The 14,274-nt window shown below is 41.4% G+C and overlaps 3 protein-coding genes across 13 annotated transcripts in view; 1 reads left to right on the top strand and 2 right to left on the bottom strand.

The window, feature by feature from the left end:
* Window positions 1-2,346, bottom strand: part of primpol (primase and polymerase (DNA-directed)) — a 36,389-nt gene extending 34,043 nt beyond the window's left edge. For 5 of the 8 annotated variants that reach the window (XR_015087322.1, XM_086034738.1, XM_086034737.1 and 2 more), the window contains exons 1-3: window positions 2,158-2,346; window positions 393-652; window positions 217-311 (exon numbers count right to left, since the gene is read on the bottom strand). Coding sequence is in view for 7 of the 8 variants with exons in the window: in XM_086034738.1 (XP_085890864.1) it covers window positions 217-311; window positions 393-566 (269 nt within the window). In the remaining variant the exon portion in view is untranslated. Of the gene's footprint in view, window positions 1-216; window positions 312-392; window positions 653-731; window positions 793-1,521; window positions 1,611-2,157 lie in introns of those variants that run through there. The other 3 variants (XM_086034739.1, XM_086034740.1, XM_086034741.1) reach the window with 3 other exon arrangements.
* Window positions 2,347-3,738: 1,392 nt separating this feature from the next.
* LOC147146210 (T-cell ecto-ADP-ribosyltransferase 1-like) lies at window positions 3,739-7,571 on the top strand. 4 transcript variants are annotated; one of them, XM_086032235.1, is made up of 5 exons: window positions 3,739-3,892; window positions 4,208-4,349; window positions 4,536-4,608; window positions 5,720-6,396; window positions 7,299-7,571. In XM_086032235.1, exons 3-5 carry the CDS (start codon window positions 4,555-4,557, stop codon window positions 7,375-7,377), a joined length of 810 nt encoding a protein of 269 aa, XP_085888361.1. In that variant the 5' UTR covers window positions 3,739-3,892; window positions 4,208-4,349; window positions 4,536-4,554; the 3' UTR covers window positions 7,378-7,571. The 4 variants fall into 4 exon arrangements, with proteins under 4 accessions (XP_085888361.1, XP_085888362.1, XP_085888360.1 ...); XM_086032236.1 differs by having other exon boundaries at window positions 4,208-4,384; XM_086032234.1 differs by lacking the exons at window positions 3,739-3,892; window positions 4,208-4,349; window positions 4,536-4,608 and having other exon boundaries at window positions 5,518-6,343.
* Window positions 7,026-14,021, bottom strand: LOC147146209 (neuromedin-K receptor-like). Its single transcript, XM_086032230.1, has 5 exons — window positions 12,707-14,021; window positions 11,689-11,877; window positions 11,454-11,604; window positions 10,200-10,396; window positions 7,026-10,102 (listed from the first exon to the last, which is right to left on the bottom strand). Exons 1-5 carry the CDS (start codon window positions 13,081-13,083, stop codon window positions 9,874-9,876), a joined length of 1,143 nt encoding a protein of 380 aa, XP_085888356.1. The 5' UTR covers window positions 13,084-14,021; the 3' UTR covers window positions 7,026-9,873.
* Window positions 14,022-14,274: the final 253 nt, after the last annotated feature.

The raw sequence follows: 14,274 nt of genomic DNA, 5'->3' as shown, positions 1-14,274 counted from the left end.
TCAATTATCTTATCAATTATTCCATCGATTACTTGGGGAATCAACAACAAATATCTGTGCAGAAACACGGAACATTGGATCCGGTCATCATAAATGTGGTTTTGAAATGATTCATTATAGTTTCCAGGCATGCATTTTGTGTGGACCAATTTTTGTGGTCAACACAACCGAGTTGTTCGACTTCTTCCCCAGCCCTAATAAGCAGGACATCTTTACCTGTAGTAGTGCCAGAGTTCATTGTAACTGGTCACCAGGAATATCCTTTGACCCTGAGGAGCCTTCTCCTTTTCCAATGCAAAGACATGCACAGGCTGAGGAACAAATGGACAAGATAGAAACCTCCTGTTTAATACGGCTGAGACCAAGAGGCTGATTCTATAAAGTACCGGTACCTCCTTGCAGCTCTGAGCAAAGGCGATGGCCACACTTTGGCGGTGGAACAGTTTCCAGACAGAGGAAGGCTGGCACGGCCAAAGCCGTGGCTTGTAGCGCGGGATCACGGGATTGTGATGGAAGGTCTCGGCCAACTGCTCCACCTTCTTTAGACGCTCGCCCCACTTCTTCATGCTCGCTGGCGTATTCCTCCAGCTCTAGGAACGCTGCCGACGCATCTCCAGAAGGAACTCTAGGTGGGGACAAGCGACACTTTAACCTGCAAACATAAATCCTGACTCTTAAAATAATGTCCATGACAGACCAAAGACAAATGTTGTTGTTTTTTTTACTCTCACCTATGTTTTTGTATTTATATCCATTGCTGTGCTGTTCTCATTCGATATATGAATATTCCAACTACAGAACGAAGAAACAAAGCTGAAGTCTTGAATCTTAAAATTAGCTTTGTATTTCGTAATGGTCTTGACAATGGACCTGATATTGGGTTCAGTTGTAAGTAATTTTCACGTTGTCTGATGGTACCACGGTGCGTTACCTTGCCATTGACCTTCGAACCGTCTGAAAATGCCTTACTTGTTCACTAAGTTGAGGGACCGCTACACAGATAGCTATATAGAGCAATAAATCATTTTCACATGTGTTTTGTTATGGTCCAGTTGAATAGGTACCTAACATACCTAGCTTCAAACATGGTGCTTACGGCAACTTGCTTTGGGGCTGCTTTTTTCAGCTGGAACAGGGGCTTTAGTCAAGGAAGAGGGAATTATTAACGGTTCAAAACCACAGTCAGTGTTAGCATAAAACCTATATAGGCTTCTGCTCAAAAGCAAAAAAAAAGCCTACTAGAGCATCTGAAATGTATTTGAGATTAATCAGTCACACTTTAGATGGTGGCAGGTGTGTGCTGACTCCCATTTAACATGGGTTTGAATGTGATTGGTTAATTTCGAAACAGCCACATCCCCAGTTACAGTATAAGAAGGTGTGCACACTTGTGCAACCACATTCATTTTATTGATTTATTTTTAAATTTCCCTCTAATAAGGGTGTAATGTTTTTTTTTCTTTCAGTTGAGTTGTACAGGTTATAGGTCACAGTGGTTGAAAATCTTTTGAAATGATTTACCTTTTATATCATAAAAACCTGGCATTGAAACAGGGCTGTGTAGACTATAGACAAACTTTATTGCCATTGGGGGTAATTTAGTTGTCCTCCTAAAAACACACATATACAGTACATAAAAAATATTACCTACAAAAACAGAGGCTAAGAATAAAAATTTAAAAAAATATTCACCAAAACATTTTAACAAAGGCAAATAGATATGTTCATTTTTTGTGTTAAAAGGTGTTGCACTGCATCATATCTCTGTGTACCTTTTGGATCTCTGCGGTAATTTAGCAAATTACCTGTGCAATAATAAACAGCGTTGTTAAATAAATCTCTCTCTGACGGTGTCAAACTGGGAATGACGTCATACTTGAATATAAAATGGAATTATACAATACAATTTTATTTATAGAGCGCATTTCATAACAGATAGAACTGTGCGTCGCAATGACCACATTAGCAACCTTAATTACCAAAAATTAAAAAAAGCGCCCTGAAATAACATTTGACGACCAACAGCGGCCAGTAACACAGCGACGTTGTATTTTAGGTTTGACATTTAGCACCAAACTACTGACACAAGTTATGTCCTTATGTTGTGGTTGCCGTTATGTCACACATTGACCGTAAATGCCTGTTAAGATAACTTACCAGTGGTTACGGTCCACTTGACAGTCTGACAGTAGGAAAATTGATATTAAGAACTGCACGAGTGTTTGATATTAGCTGTTGTGACATGAGTTTTTGGGAGTGAGTAGGGGAAAAGACGTAACGTCAAAGATATAACAACAAACGCCGACCATTTTTGTTTTAGATTTTGGCGCGGCTGTAACCGGAATTACGTCACCGTTTATCCGAGTAACGTCTGAATAAATAAAAGCTATCACTACAAAATAAGAGAGATTCTTTCAATTTATGACCTATGATTCCTCAGTACAGTATACAGTACTATTTTCGTTGAAAAAAAAAAATCAATGAAGCTTGAGTTAGATGAGACATGAAATGCAGACAATATTGATTAGAATGCAGTTAAAATATTTCTTTGATTAGTAAAAATGCTATGACAAATAACACCGATCAACACATATTTATTATCCCTACATCTTCTGAACTGCCTTTCTTTTCTTAAATCAGAGATGCAAGTAACATTTTCTGCATTAAATTTTTCTGCTGATTCCAAATCCGCCGTATTTTTTTCTCAAACACACAGGTTATCAATAACCATAATATAACATGTAATATTGTCAAATATTTAGTAATATCTATGAATTAAAACAATAATAAACAACAGATCGATTCAATTTAGTTGAAATAAAATCAAGCAAGTTGGACACTAGTTACGTGAGAAACCTGGCTGTAACAAATTTAACACATTTCTTCAATTTGTTAAAAATAATACTATTACGCTAAAATAACAATACTTTTCTCCACACATAGATCAGAAGAAAAAAACTAGGAATGATATAATGAAACTCAAAATAAATATATAAAATAATAATAAACAATTAATAGGACTATGTGTCATATATAGTGAAAATAAAATCAAGTTGGACACTTTAGTTGCATGAGTGTAGGCAATGTAAATCCACTGAATATTGAAAATATTTAAAAAATTGCCTACCTCTCATGAGTTACGGCTCATATTACAAAATAACAGCCAACTACTCTTTACAAAAAATAATGATCAAATCTTATTAACAAACTCATAAATTAATAAACGTTGGAATAATCTAATAAAATAATGCACTTGAATGTATACAATAATAATAATAAACAACAAATAGCATTAGGCTGAAAACCTAAGTCCTAAATAGCATTAGGCTGAAAACCTAAGTCCAATGTAAATCTAATGAATCTGTAGGGTTTTTTTTTTAAATCTCTAATAATTATATCATATTACTACCAGTACCTAATAATTTATTATTTACTTTTATCTGATTTTTTTGTATTTTTAAATAAACGAATAACAAAATTACAATACATTCTTCAGATAATGGATGGATGGATTCAATTAACATCCTCAAAATTAACCTAAAACCTTGAGAATAACGATAATATCAGAGTATAACATACAGTATGTAAAATAATGAAATGTACAGCATATCAAATTAAAAAAAAATGTATCAAACATATACTGTACATGCTTGCATGAGGCGTCGATGGGGTATTGTCAGTGCAGCCGTGACCCCCCGCTCCTCCCACACACAGAAAAGTTGGGCGTCAAAGTGCACAAAATGTGAAGCTCAGCAGGCCTGTGCTGTGCTGCGGTAGCCACAGAAGGAAGGAAGTGTATTGGAGGTCAGGAGACGAAAACTCGCAAAAGGAGGAATCATCCCTTTGTCAGGCTTCATCTCAAGGGAAAAATATCATTCTGCAATCTCATCAGGTGAGTGCAGTGTCTCAACAGTTTGAATGTCTTTATCTTTTGCATTGACTGTAAATGATTTATGGACAGTACGTTCAATGTTTTCCGATGGAATAAGGGGCCAGTGTAAATATTTATTGCTTAAAATGAAGTGTAAAGAAATGTGCATTAAGTCAAAGATATATCTAGTAAGGAAAGACAAAAAAGTGGAAAATAGTAGTTTGGAATCTGAGAATCATTTTCAGCTATAGTGCAGGTTGCCATTGTTCACATAAGCCAGTAGCTCCGGCAAAGGAGACATAACTGCTCCTAATGGCATGTTATTTCCTTCCACAGGAAAGGAAAAAGGAGTTGCCTCGGGTGATAAGGTTTTTTTTTTTTCACTTCCATCCACACTGTTTTAGCAGAGAGATCCAGCCCCCTTTTTACTCTACATGTACTTGATTTTGTGATTCTATACCTTTACGTTCTCATCGAGGTGAGCTTCTTTGCACATTTCTACCCATCGCTGCAGTAAGTGTACACGAGCTGACGTGATCAATGTTGTGCGATGCTCAAGAGGGCTGATAAGAGTCGCCTGAGCTCACTTTGAAGGAATTTGAGCAAAAAGCCAAGTCGAGCGGTGATCACACTTCCAGAAAATACATTGTCTTCTTTTGTGCAGATACTAAAAAGAAGAGAAGATGACAGGCGTGAAGAAAGAATTCCTGGTGGTCTTTACAGTGCTGTACACCATGGTGAGTTGCAAAAGAGGACATTCATTTCAGTTTCATTTGGTCAAAATGTACAAAATACTCACTCGTTCCCACACAGAAAGTGAAGCAGGGAAACTTTATTCCCATCACATTATGACTTCATAAATTATTAAAATAAATGGGTTTTTTTTCAGCCTCCCCCCTAATATTACGTTATTTTATCATCAAATCATTAGTTTAATATGAGTAACATTCCAATTTTGTTCTCATAGTATTTTTTGTGGTGAAATATTTTTAAATCTTGTAAAACGGGCTTTTTTGGGTATTGGGTTTTGGATTATGACTTTATTCAACTAAAACACAAAAACAGTATACTTTATATGGAAATATTTTAACATAATTATGATAATTTCAAAACATGACTTTTTATGGTATTACCGTGGTGTATTGCGATATGGGTAATTTGAATTTTCAATACACAAGCTGTCAACCAAATTACATTGCCTTAACAACGGACCACTATCTTTATGCTAACATACTGTATAATAGAAAACACTGTTGACATGCAGACAGTTGGCATCAAGTGTCACTTTTTCACAACACTTTAAAGCGAAATCAACCCAAACACATTTTTTTCAAGAATATGTTCCCAGCAGGCCCACTCGCTGAAACACGGCATTCTGATTAATATTGTGTTTGTGGAATGCACCCCTTTTTAGCCATCTCAGGGGGCGGCCATTTTGTCACTTCTATTGACTGAAGATGACATCACAACTGCTCAGGGCTCAGGTAACGACCAATCGCAGCTCAGATTCAGAAAACAGGTCAGCCGTGATTGCTCGTTACCTGACCCTTGAGCGGTTGTGATGTCATTTTCAGCCGACAGAAGTGACAAAATGGCCGCCCCCGAGATTATTCTCTTATTCTTATTTTAACTAGTGGGCTTGTATAGAACATATTCTTGAAAACATATGTTTGGGCCTGACCTCCGCTTTAAGTAATGCGCGTTTGCAAACAAATGATGGAACAGCAAGATACTCACAGAAATACATATACATTATACAGCAGTGACCCCTGGTGGCCAAGGCAGGCATACCAGAGGAAGCCGCACAATGAACAAAATATGAGTGCTTATGTTCACTTTCCTTGTAAGGTGAGTGCAGCGAAACGACTGGACATGGCGCCGAACGCTGTGGACAACTTATACAAGGGCTGTCGCGAAGACACCATGGAGAAATTAATCCGTTCCGATGTGCTCCAACAAGAGCTGAGCAAAGATATTGGCTTCAAGGCAGCGTGGAGCGACAAGTGTTCCACGCTCCTCCCGGGAGGCGTGAAGGAACACACCGCCGCCCTCTTGGCCTTTGCTAACGGCGGCCAAACGTTCAAGAAAGCCTTCAACGACGCGGTGGAGACCATGGGCGTCAACGCCAGCACCTACAAGGACCACTTCCACTATAAGTCCCTGCACTTCCTGCTCACCGACGTCATGAATCTGGTGGAACCGAAGACGTGTAAAAATGTTTACCGAATGACTGAAACTCATTACGAAGTGGAAAAGGGCGCCACGGTGAGATTCGGACGATTCACCACGGTCCAGTCGGACGTGTCCATGAAGGAGGATGTGGAGGACGGCGTCTATTTCAACATCACCACGTGCTTCTTTGTCAGCCTGGAGGGCTTCTGCGGCCTCACCAAGGACATGGCCATCTTGTCCCCCGCCGAGGAGTTCACGGTGGAGGACGTCAAGCAAGGAGGCGATGGCGACTACACTGAGGTCATTCTGAAACACTACAAACTCACGTCCACTCACGACTGTTACACATCACGGTAAGGCCGGGGAAATGCATACACATTGCAATGAATGTACAGTGGAACCTCCATTCAACGGATCCTGAACCAACAAACAGAAAATAGCGTCCAGTCCACTCAAAATGCCCCATCTAAGGTAGCCGTTTAAGGCATGCAGTTCCAGAATTGCCGCTAATTGGCCACAGCGCCAGTAAATGGCACTAGACTAGTCTGTAGACTAGAGCAGGCTAAAACACGCGTCAATTGGTGGCCATGTTGGCAGGGGCGACTTTCCCACCAAAAGCAGTTGTGTCTAAATTCATAGGCTGGGTCCTCCGTTGGCCCAATTTCTCGGCCACATGCCGTAACTTGACCGCATGCCGAGGTTCACTTCCACGCATGGAGGACTTCGAACGCAGCCTTTAAATCTGGCCTCCGTTTCCATGGGGACGGGCCCTGAGCGAAGGCTGCTTCAGAGCACACTATATTGTGCCGCGCTTCTTCTACGCTTATTCGTTAGTGAACGCATAGCATGGCAGTACGTTCAGTAAAGTCCCTGCCCCGCCTATGAATTTGGACACAATGACTCAACATTCCATTTCTTAAACCCCCTTTCTTTAAACCAACAGTGCCATCTAGAGGAGTAAAAAAAAAAATACAACAACTGGTTCATGAAGCATCCTGAAATTTATTTTTCCAACATCACTACATGAGAGTATTGGAGATGATGATCAATTAATTTGAACAAAAAATACCAAATACTATTTTTACAATATGTAACAGTATGACTCCTTGTGCAATGTTTGTATTACACTGCCCCCTGTTGGCCAAGGCACGAGAGGGAGGAACACAATGAATTGAAACATGAAATGATCATTATGTACAAACATTTATGTGCATTCTATTTTTAAAAAACACAATACTATCTTTTGTGTTTGCAGGGCCTCAGCAGACAGCGCCGCCCAGTGGCTGGTGATGGTGCTTGTGTCCTTTTTCCTATTTGAGATACTCAGCCGTTAATTAGCACCTTAGCTCATGGAAGAAGCTGCTGTGAGGCATTTACTGTGTGACCAATGTTGTTACAAGCTTATATATAGACGAATCACTGTTTGCATTTGAGAATGAATAGCACTAGTATGTTTGTGATTCTTTTCTTGCACGAAAATGCACGATTGCTCTTAAAAAGTGTATTCATAAATGTAACTGACAGACCATCTTGATTACTAACATTGTGATGTTTTATAGGATTTCAGCAACATTCACTCACCTTTACAATAATAATACCGTAGTTTGGTTTTGATTGGTACAATCAGAAGTATTCATTTACTAATATGCTTATTGGTTTATTGGCATGAATGATTTTTCTCAATTTTGCAATTGCGATTTAAGAAGTGATTTTTTTTTTCACGATCCTATTCACATGTATTTTTTTGGGGGACAAAAACAAGGAATAAATAAATCTGTATTACAATAAACAATATCAGATTTATTATACATAATTTTTGGGACCTTATGCGTGGGGGTTACGCCACAATAAAGGCAAATAAACCATGAATTAATATTAAAGATAGTTTATTTATCTACTTCAATTAGAGTTGTGAAATTATTTAACACTTTGGGTCACAGTCTTTAGGCGTTCACTATGACAACTTGACAAAATGCAACCAAACAAGTGTGGCGTAAACATGCGTCATCTCCCACGCCGCTTATCCTCTACAGGGTCGCGGAGAGGTGCTGGAGCCTATCCCAGCTGACTATGGGCGAAAGGCAGACTACACCCTGAACTGGTCGCCAGCCAGTCGCAGGGCACACACACAGACACAGTCACAGTCACTGAGTGGGAACCGATCCCACGCTGCCCGCACACAACTCAGGCGAGTGTACCACTACACCATCAGCGACCCACTGGTGTAAACATAAGTCAGTAAATCAAAAGTCAATTTACAACAATATTGCAAACAAATCTAGGGCTTTATATCATTTCAACTTTTCATGTTTCATGAAACAATGACGTTAAAACATGCGGACTGCACTTCTTGAGAACTGAACTTATATAAACACTAAAATGAATAAATAAAATATACATATATATGTTTATATATGACTACAAATACAAAGCATGCTTTTCTCAATATTTTATACAACATATGTACAATAGGTAGCCCCCCCCCCATAATTTGCGCTTCAGCATTCACCATCTGTTACTTTGCTTTTTACACTACTTTACAGCAGGGGCGGAGCCATGCTAGCCTGTTATTGAGGCTAGTACGCTAGCTAATACTATTAATATTATGACATTCGAAGCCTTTCAATGTCAACTATTAAAAAAATATATATATTGCGTGCCGGCCAATTAAGAGCATTCTGACTGATATTTCAAGGCTCACATAATATTGTGTTTAATGACTATGTAAACAGAAACTACCAAATGAAAGCTTACACTCTTCTTTCAGCACACAAAAAAGGTTGTTTCTACCTTATTCCATTTTTTAGTAAGCAGCAGTAGAATATGGGTTGGTTTCACCCAATCACAATTTTTGGAGCAAAAAATGCAGAAAACAAGCTTTCTGCGAGAAGATATATTTTATAGCAACAGTGACTTTTATGATAAATTTTGCTGTAATGATGCCTCATACACCCGAAGAATCAGAATTTCTTCTAAAAATATACCAACACCTTATAAATATAACAAAAAATAATATATCTACAAATATCACTAGTCTAACAATTTTACATTTGACAAACTACAAACTATTTGCACACTGTAAGTCGTAGTAGTATCTAGTAGTGTGTGCGCGTGCATCATGCCATGATGTGTGTGTGTGTGTGTGTGCGTGCGTGCGTATGTATTGACATTTTGTCATCGCTGCTACTTCTAATTTTAAATAACCTCCGTCATCTTTTCTCTCTTTTGTGACACTTGGAGTTTGGAGTTGATTTAAGATGGGAAACACTTTGATCACTCACAAACTGGTTGTAACGGTCAAATTTCCAAAGGTCCGCCATGTCAAGTGTCAAGCGTTGTTTTGACACACAGTGACTTTGTCCAAAAGAGGCTCAATGCTATCAACTGCTGGCCATAGTTAGTGTTTTTTTTCTTTTTTTACTTTCCAAGATTAATGTTCAAACCAGATGGCCGAGACTTTTCTCTGTGTTTTTCCCACAAAAAACGTAGTTGACGGCAACTAACATCAATGACGCACCTCGTTGGGATTGTCGTTGATGGCGGTGCTCAAAGAGCTAATCCCAATAAAATACATCTTTGTTGTTGTTAGGATGACAACTTTTTGTCTTCAAAAAAATGTCAACTTTCTTCTCATAACATTGCAACTTTTTTCCCTCGAAAAAAGACAAATTAGTTATTGTAAAATAACTTTCTCAATAATTTGCAACTCTTCGCTTTAAGGTGGCTATGATGAATTGGTTTAAGGATTATGAGAGGAGTTTTGGGAAACGTTTCTCCCCCGGACCCAAAACGTTTGACAACCACTAATAAAACTGGAGAGTACCATAACGCTAACTGCCTTTATTGTCTGGCTGCGGTTTACACTTGGACCTACGTGTATTTCCATGCGAGCACACACTCTTGTCCTGGCTAAGGATGCTGGTGTCCACGCGCGACAAAGTGCACATGCTGCTCTGGCGGCCCGGGCGGCGCCGTCTGTTCTGGAGCTCCAGCTCGTCGTAGCTGGTCACCCGGATGAATGGACACCAGCGGAAAACACGCTTGAAGCCAGCTCGAAACCTGATCCAAGGTCCACACCCCGATCCAGTTTTAGTAGGCTTCTTAACGTGAGTGGTTTTATGGGAGGGGGGGGGGGGGGGGGGGGGGGGTCACTCACCTGCTATTGAGGCAGCAGTAGATGATAGGATTGTACATGGTGGAGCTCATGGCCAGCCACAGCACTGCCAGGTAGACCTGCTGGATGGACTTCAACTTGCTCAGACCTTTGTTGAGGCCCGTCACCATGAAGTAGACATGATAAGGCAGCCAGCAGAGGGCGAAGGTTACCACAACAACCATCATCATCTTCACAATCTGCAGTGAGGGGAGAAGGAAACTCCGCTGAGACCAAGCCAGAACTGCCAAGCTCAACACGGAGATGACGTTCGTCTCATCGCCACCATTGATGGAAGTCCGGCACATTATGCCAGCTCTGTTTCCTGACATGTCGCCAAACGCTTTTATCTTCATGGGCTCAATTTCGCCAGCTAATTGTGCCTTTGATGGTGTTTGTTTTGAGTGATGAGCTTTAAACTATTGCACCTGTCTCCATCTCTATTTGTGGGCACTGATTGATCACGTTTCTGATGTCAATGAGGCTGAAGCTTAAGTTCCTACCGGCATTAAAGGTGAGTTGTTTTCAAATGAATGTCAGGAAATGCGTTCGTTTTTCCCGTGAATGTTTCTGCATTTTTCATTATTTATCAATAAAATGTTCTCCTTTGGCATTAATCCTGCAGCTGTCTAGATAGAGTGTTACATCACGGCACCTGTGATTGCCCTTAATCCTCATATCAGCCTCAGTCAGCGCACAACCATTGGGGATGTCAACCTTAAGAGTTCACTCACATTGGTGGGATTTTCCGTCACATCTGTGTGTCACCGAGCGGACTTGTGCAAAACTTTAGCATTCAAGGATTCACGCAAAACTTTGAAGGAGGGAGGGGCATGGGTGAAGGGGACCTCATACAGTGGGATTGTTAGTTCCATCACCTGCATCTTTCTGCGCTCATTTAAGCGTTACAATAGTTAGCAGAGCTGGGCATTACGTCTATGTGACCGACCGGTCCGTCTATACGTCACTGCCGGACGCCCATTTTGCTGACGGTTGACGAATGACGGGAACATTTTTAGAATAGACCGATTAAGCTAGGGCTGCTCGATTAAGCGATTTTGAACCGAACCCGAATTTTCTGGATAAAAAGATGTTAAATGCTGCAGACGGATGACGAATAACGGACGCTCAATTTTTAGTCATATGCCCATCTTTGCTCGTTTGTCTGTTCTCCTTTGAAGAAGTCCAATCCAATGAGAAAAACTTTAGTCATAATACAAGCAAAAGGACAAGAAGTAGCTAATGCTTTTATTGCACCTTCCTTTTCGCTCGCAGCTGTCCATGATAGTTATCCGATGTGTCTCCGGGGATCTCGCCTCCCCATAGGGTCACACCAATGATGGAGTAAGTGATGGCCATCACCAATAAAGGGACCACATAGACCAGGACAGTCACAATGATGTGGTACCTACAAATGCAGACACAAATACAATGTCAGACGTAATCTATCAGTGATAGAACGACGCGGGATGCTCGTTGCTCGTTGGCTCACATGAAGGGGTCGTCTGCCATGCGGGGCCAGGCTACGTAGCACAGCGTCCTGCGGGGCAGGGCTCGAATTGTGGAGAAGTAGCCGAGGGGGAAGGCCAGGACTACGGCCAGACTCCAGATGGTCACGATCACGGCGAGAGTGGCTTTGGCTGACAGACGAGGCTTTAGAGGATGGATGATGGCCATGTACCTACACGCTCAAGCAGAAATTAAATACTTTTTGACACTCATATCTCTAGGTTGATTCTTTAGGATTTCATACCCTTACAGTTTAGAAACAGACATTATTTAACCTGGAAAAGGTACAGTATAAACTGTTACATAAGGACAGGGTTAATAGATTTACATTCCACCTTGGAGGACAGGGCGCTCAAGGACCAAAGTTGGACATGCCTGAATTTAGAGCTTTCCCTCCTCCAAAACATCCGATTCAAATGATCAGGATCATTGTCAGACTCCTGGCTGATGATCATTTGAATTCGATGTGTTGGAGGAGGGAAACATCTAAAACAGGGGTTTACAATCCTGTTCCCCGAGGGCCGGTGTCCTACCTGTTTTCCATCTGTCCCTGCTGCAACACACACCTGATTCAAATGATCAGTGTCGTTATCCAGCTTCCGCAGACCTTTGGTGAATATCTGTAGCATGCAGGGAGAGTTGGAAAATAGGCAGGACACCTGCCCTCGAGGAACAGGATTGAAGACTCCTGATCTAAAACTTTTGCAAGATACCCACGGAGTTTGACACCTGTGTTTTGGAGCAAACAACTTGCTTGCTTTATTGGGCTAACTAAACATTGTTGCCATAAATGTCAATAATTTATATTTTAAAGTTGTTTCAACTTTGTCCACCCCCCCCGCCCCAAAAAAAAAAACGATCAAAAATGGAAATTGTGTGGGTTTTTTTTTTTATATCGTACAGTATGGCAAAATGCGATTGAATGCAATTTAAGAAATCGAAAACGCTATTGCCTCTACCCGAAACCGTGTGCCAGTGGAGGTGCCGTCTATGTGCTGTACCTGTCAATAGCAATCGCGGTCATCGTGTAAATGCTGGCGAACACCGCCGTGACCGGGAACAAGTTGTGGAAAGTACAGTAGAGCGCCCCGAAGTACCACTCTCCGTGGGCTGCGTAGATGAAGTTGACGAGCGTGTTGAAGGCCGCCGTGGACGCGTCGCACACCGCCAAGTTGAGCAGGAAATAGTTGGTGACGGTCCTCATCCGCTTGTGCGCCAAGATGATCCAGATGACTACCGCGTTGCCCAGGAGAGCCACGCCAAGGACGGCGCAGTAAGCCAGTGCCCACAGCGCCACTCGCCACGCCGGCTGCACGAACTGGTTAGCCGGGGGGCTTCGGCTGGACACGGAGGCGTTAGGGTCGGAGCCGGATGACATTCCTGCTGGAGGATGCTCACTTGTAGCTCCACACAGACGACAAGACACATCTGGCGCATGGCGTCCTGATGCGGCCACTTAAATCACGTTCACTCCACCCCTCCCTCAGGATGGGGTGGGAAGCTCACACACTAAAATGATCCTTACACTTATACACTCTGCAGTGAAAAGACATGTCTTGTACATTTGACACACCTGAGAAGAGTATTGTTAACAACCCTTCCAATTTTGATTTTTTTTTTTTTTTTAAATGTACATGCTGCAGACGTGCCCACTAAATGCACTGAAACCACGACCTGATCAACTGTCAAGCAAATAGCACACATCTTTCCGATGCCTAAACATTCTTGCATGTCCGAGTTGCAAAAATATACCCGCCTAAAGCAGACATGTCCAAAGTCCGACCCGGGGGCCAAATGCGGCCAGCGGTCAAATTCTATTTGCCCGCAGCCTCTGTCATAAAATTAATCATTTCTAGCCCGTAGCCTCGTTGACAAGTGTATAAAATAGTCTAAATGCAATTTCACATTTACACACAAGAGGGCAGCAGCACTCCGTCCTCTTCTGTTTAGTCAAGTCAAGTCAAATTTATCTACATGGCCCTTTATCGCAAGAAAGTCTCAAAGGGCTTTCTTGGTCACACGCCCACATTTGACAAAAATAATCTCTTTGTGGTTGTTTCTTCCACGACAAACGCACCATGTTTTTGTGGTTCAATAAGATGTAATACAGTACAGTACATTGTATGTGAAGTTTCCAAACTGGAATGGGGGGTTACAGTTTTTCCCGGTCACTACACTGTGTGGTACTTAATAGAGTCGCAGGCACATTATGATGGATGCTTTTGGCTGCGCCGCATGGTAAGTAGCGTGACTTAGTAACTCGCAGTTCCGCAGGTTAACCACTGATACAATGAAGGAGATAAAATTTTAATATAGTGCTGGGGGAGGAGTGAATCATTCCGGACGCCCATGTCTGTCACTGGGCGCATTTTAGTCATGACCCCCCCCCCCCCCCCCCCCCAATAAATAAATAAATAAAAATCAGTGAAACTTAAAATGTGAACGCTTTACCTCGGCAATGCAATAGTACAGGACTTGTTTTGTTTATTCAAAGAGTCCCCCCTACCCCAAAAAATTGGCTAAAAAAAAACAAAACAAAAAAAACGACAATTTTTATCTGTTATAAAGG

The sequence above is a fragment of the Filicampus tigris genome, chromosome 6, assembly GCF_054856515.1.
Source record: "Filicampus tigris isolate MCC_2025a chromosome 6, RoL_Ftig_1.0, whole genome shotgun sequence".
Lineage (NCBI taxonomy): Eukaryota > Metazoa > Chordata > Actinopteri > Syngnathiformes > Syngnathidae > Filicampus > Filicampus tigris.
This window is presented reverse-complemented; position numbering and strand designations above follow the sequence as displayed.

Excerpts from the sequence above, each read along its gene's own strand:
- LOC147146210 (XM_086032233.1), top strand. The coding sequence starts at position 5,567 with ATGCGCGTTTGCAAACAAATGATGGAACAGCAAGATACTCACAGAAAT. Across the intron at positions 6,397-7,298 it reads CACGACTGTTACACATCACG|GGCCTCAGCAGACAGCGCCG; the intron begins GTAAGGCCGGGG and ends TTGTGTTTGCAG.
- LOC147146209 (XM_086032230.1), bottom strand. The coding sequence starts at position 13,083 with ATGTCATCCGGCTCCGACCCTAACGCCTCCGTGTCCAGCCGAAGCCCC. Across the intron at positions 10,397-11,453 it reads AGCTGCGAGCGAAAAGGAAG|ATTGTGAAGATGATGATGGT; the intron begins GTGCAATAAAAG and ends CCCTCACTGCAG. Across the intron at positions 10,103-10,199 it reads TACTGCTGCCTCAATAGCAG|GTTTCGAGCTGGCTTCAAGC; the intron begins GTGAGTGACCCC and ends ACCTTGGATCAG.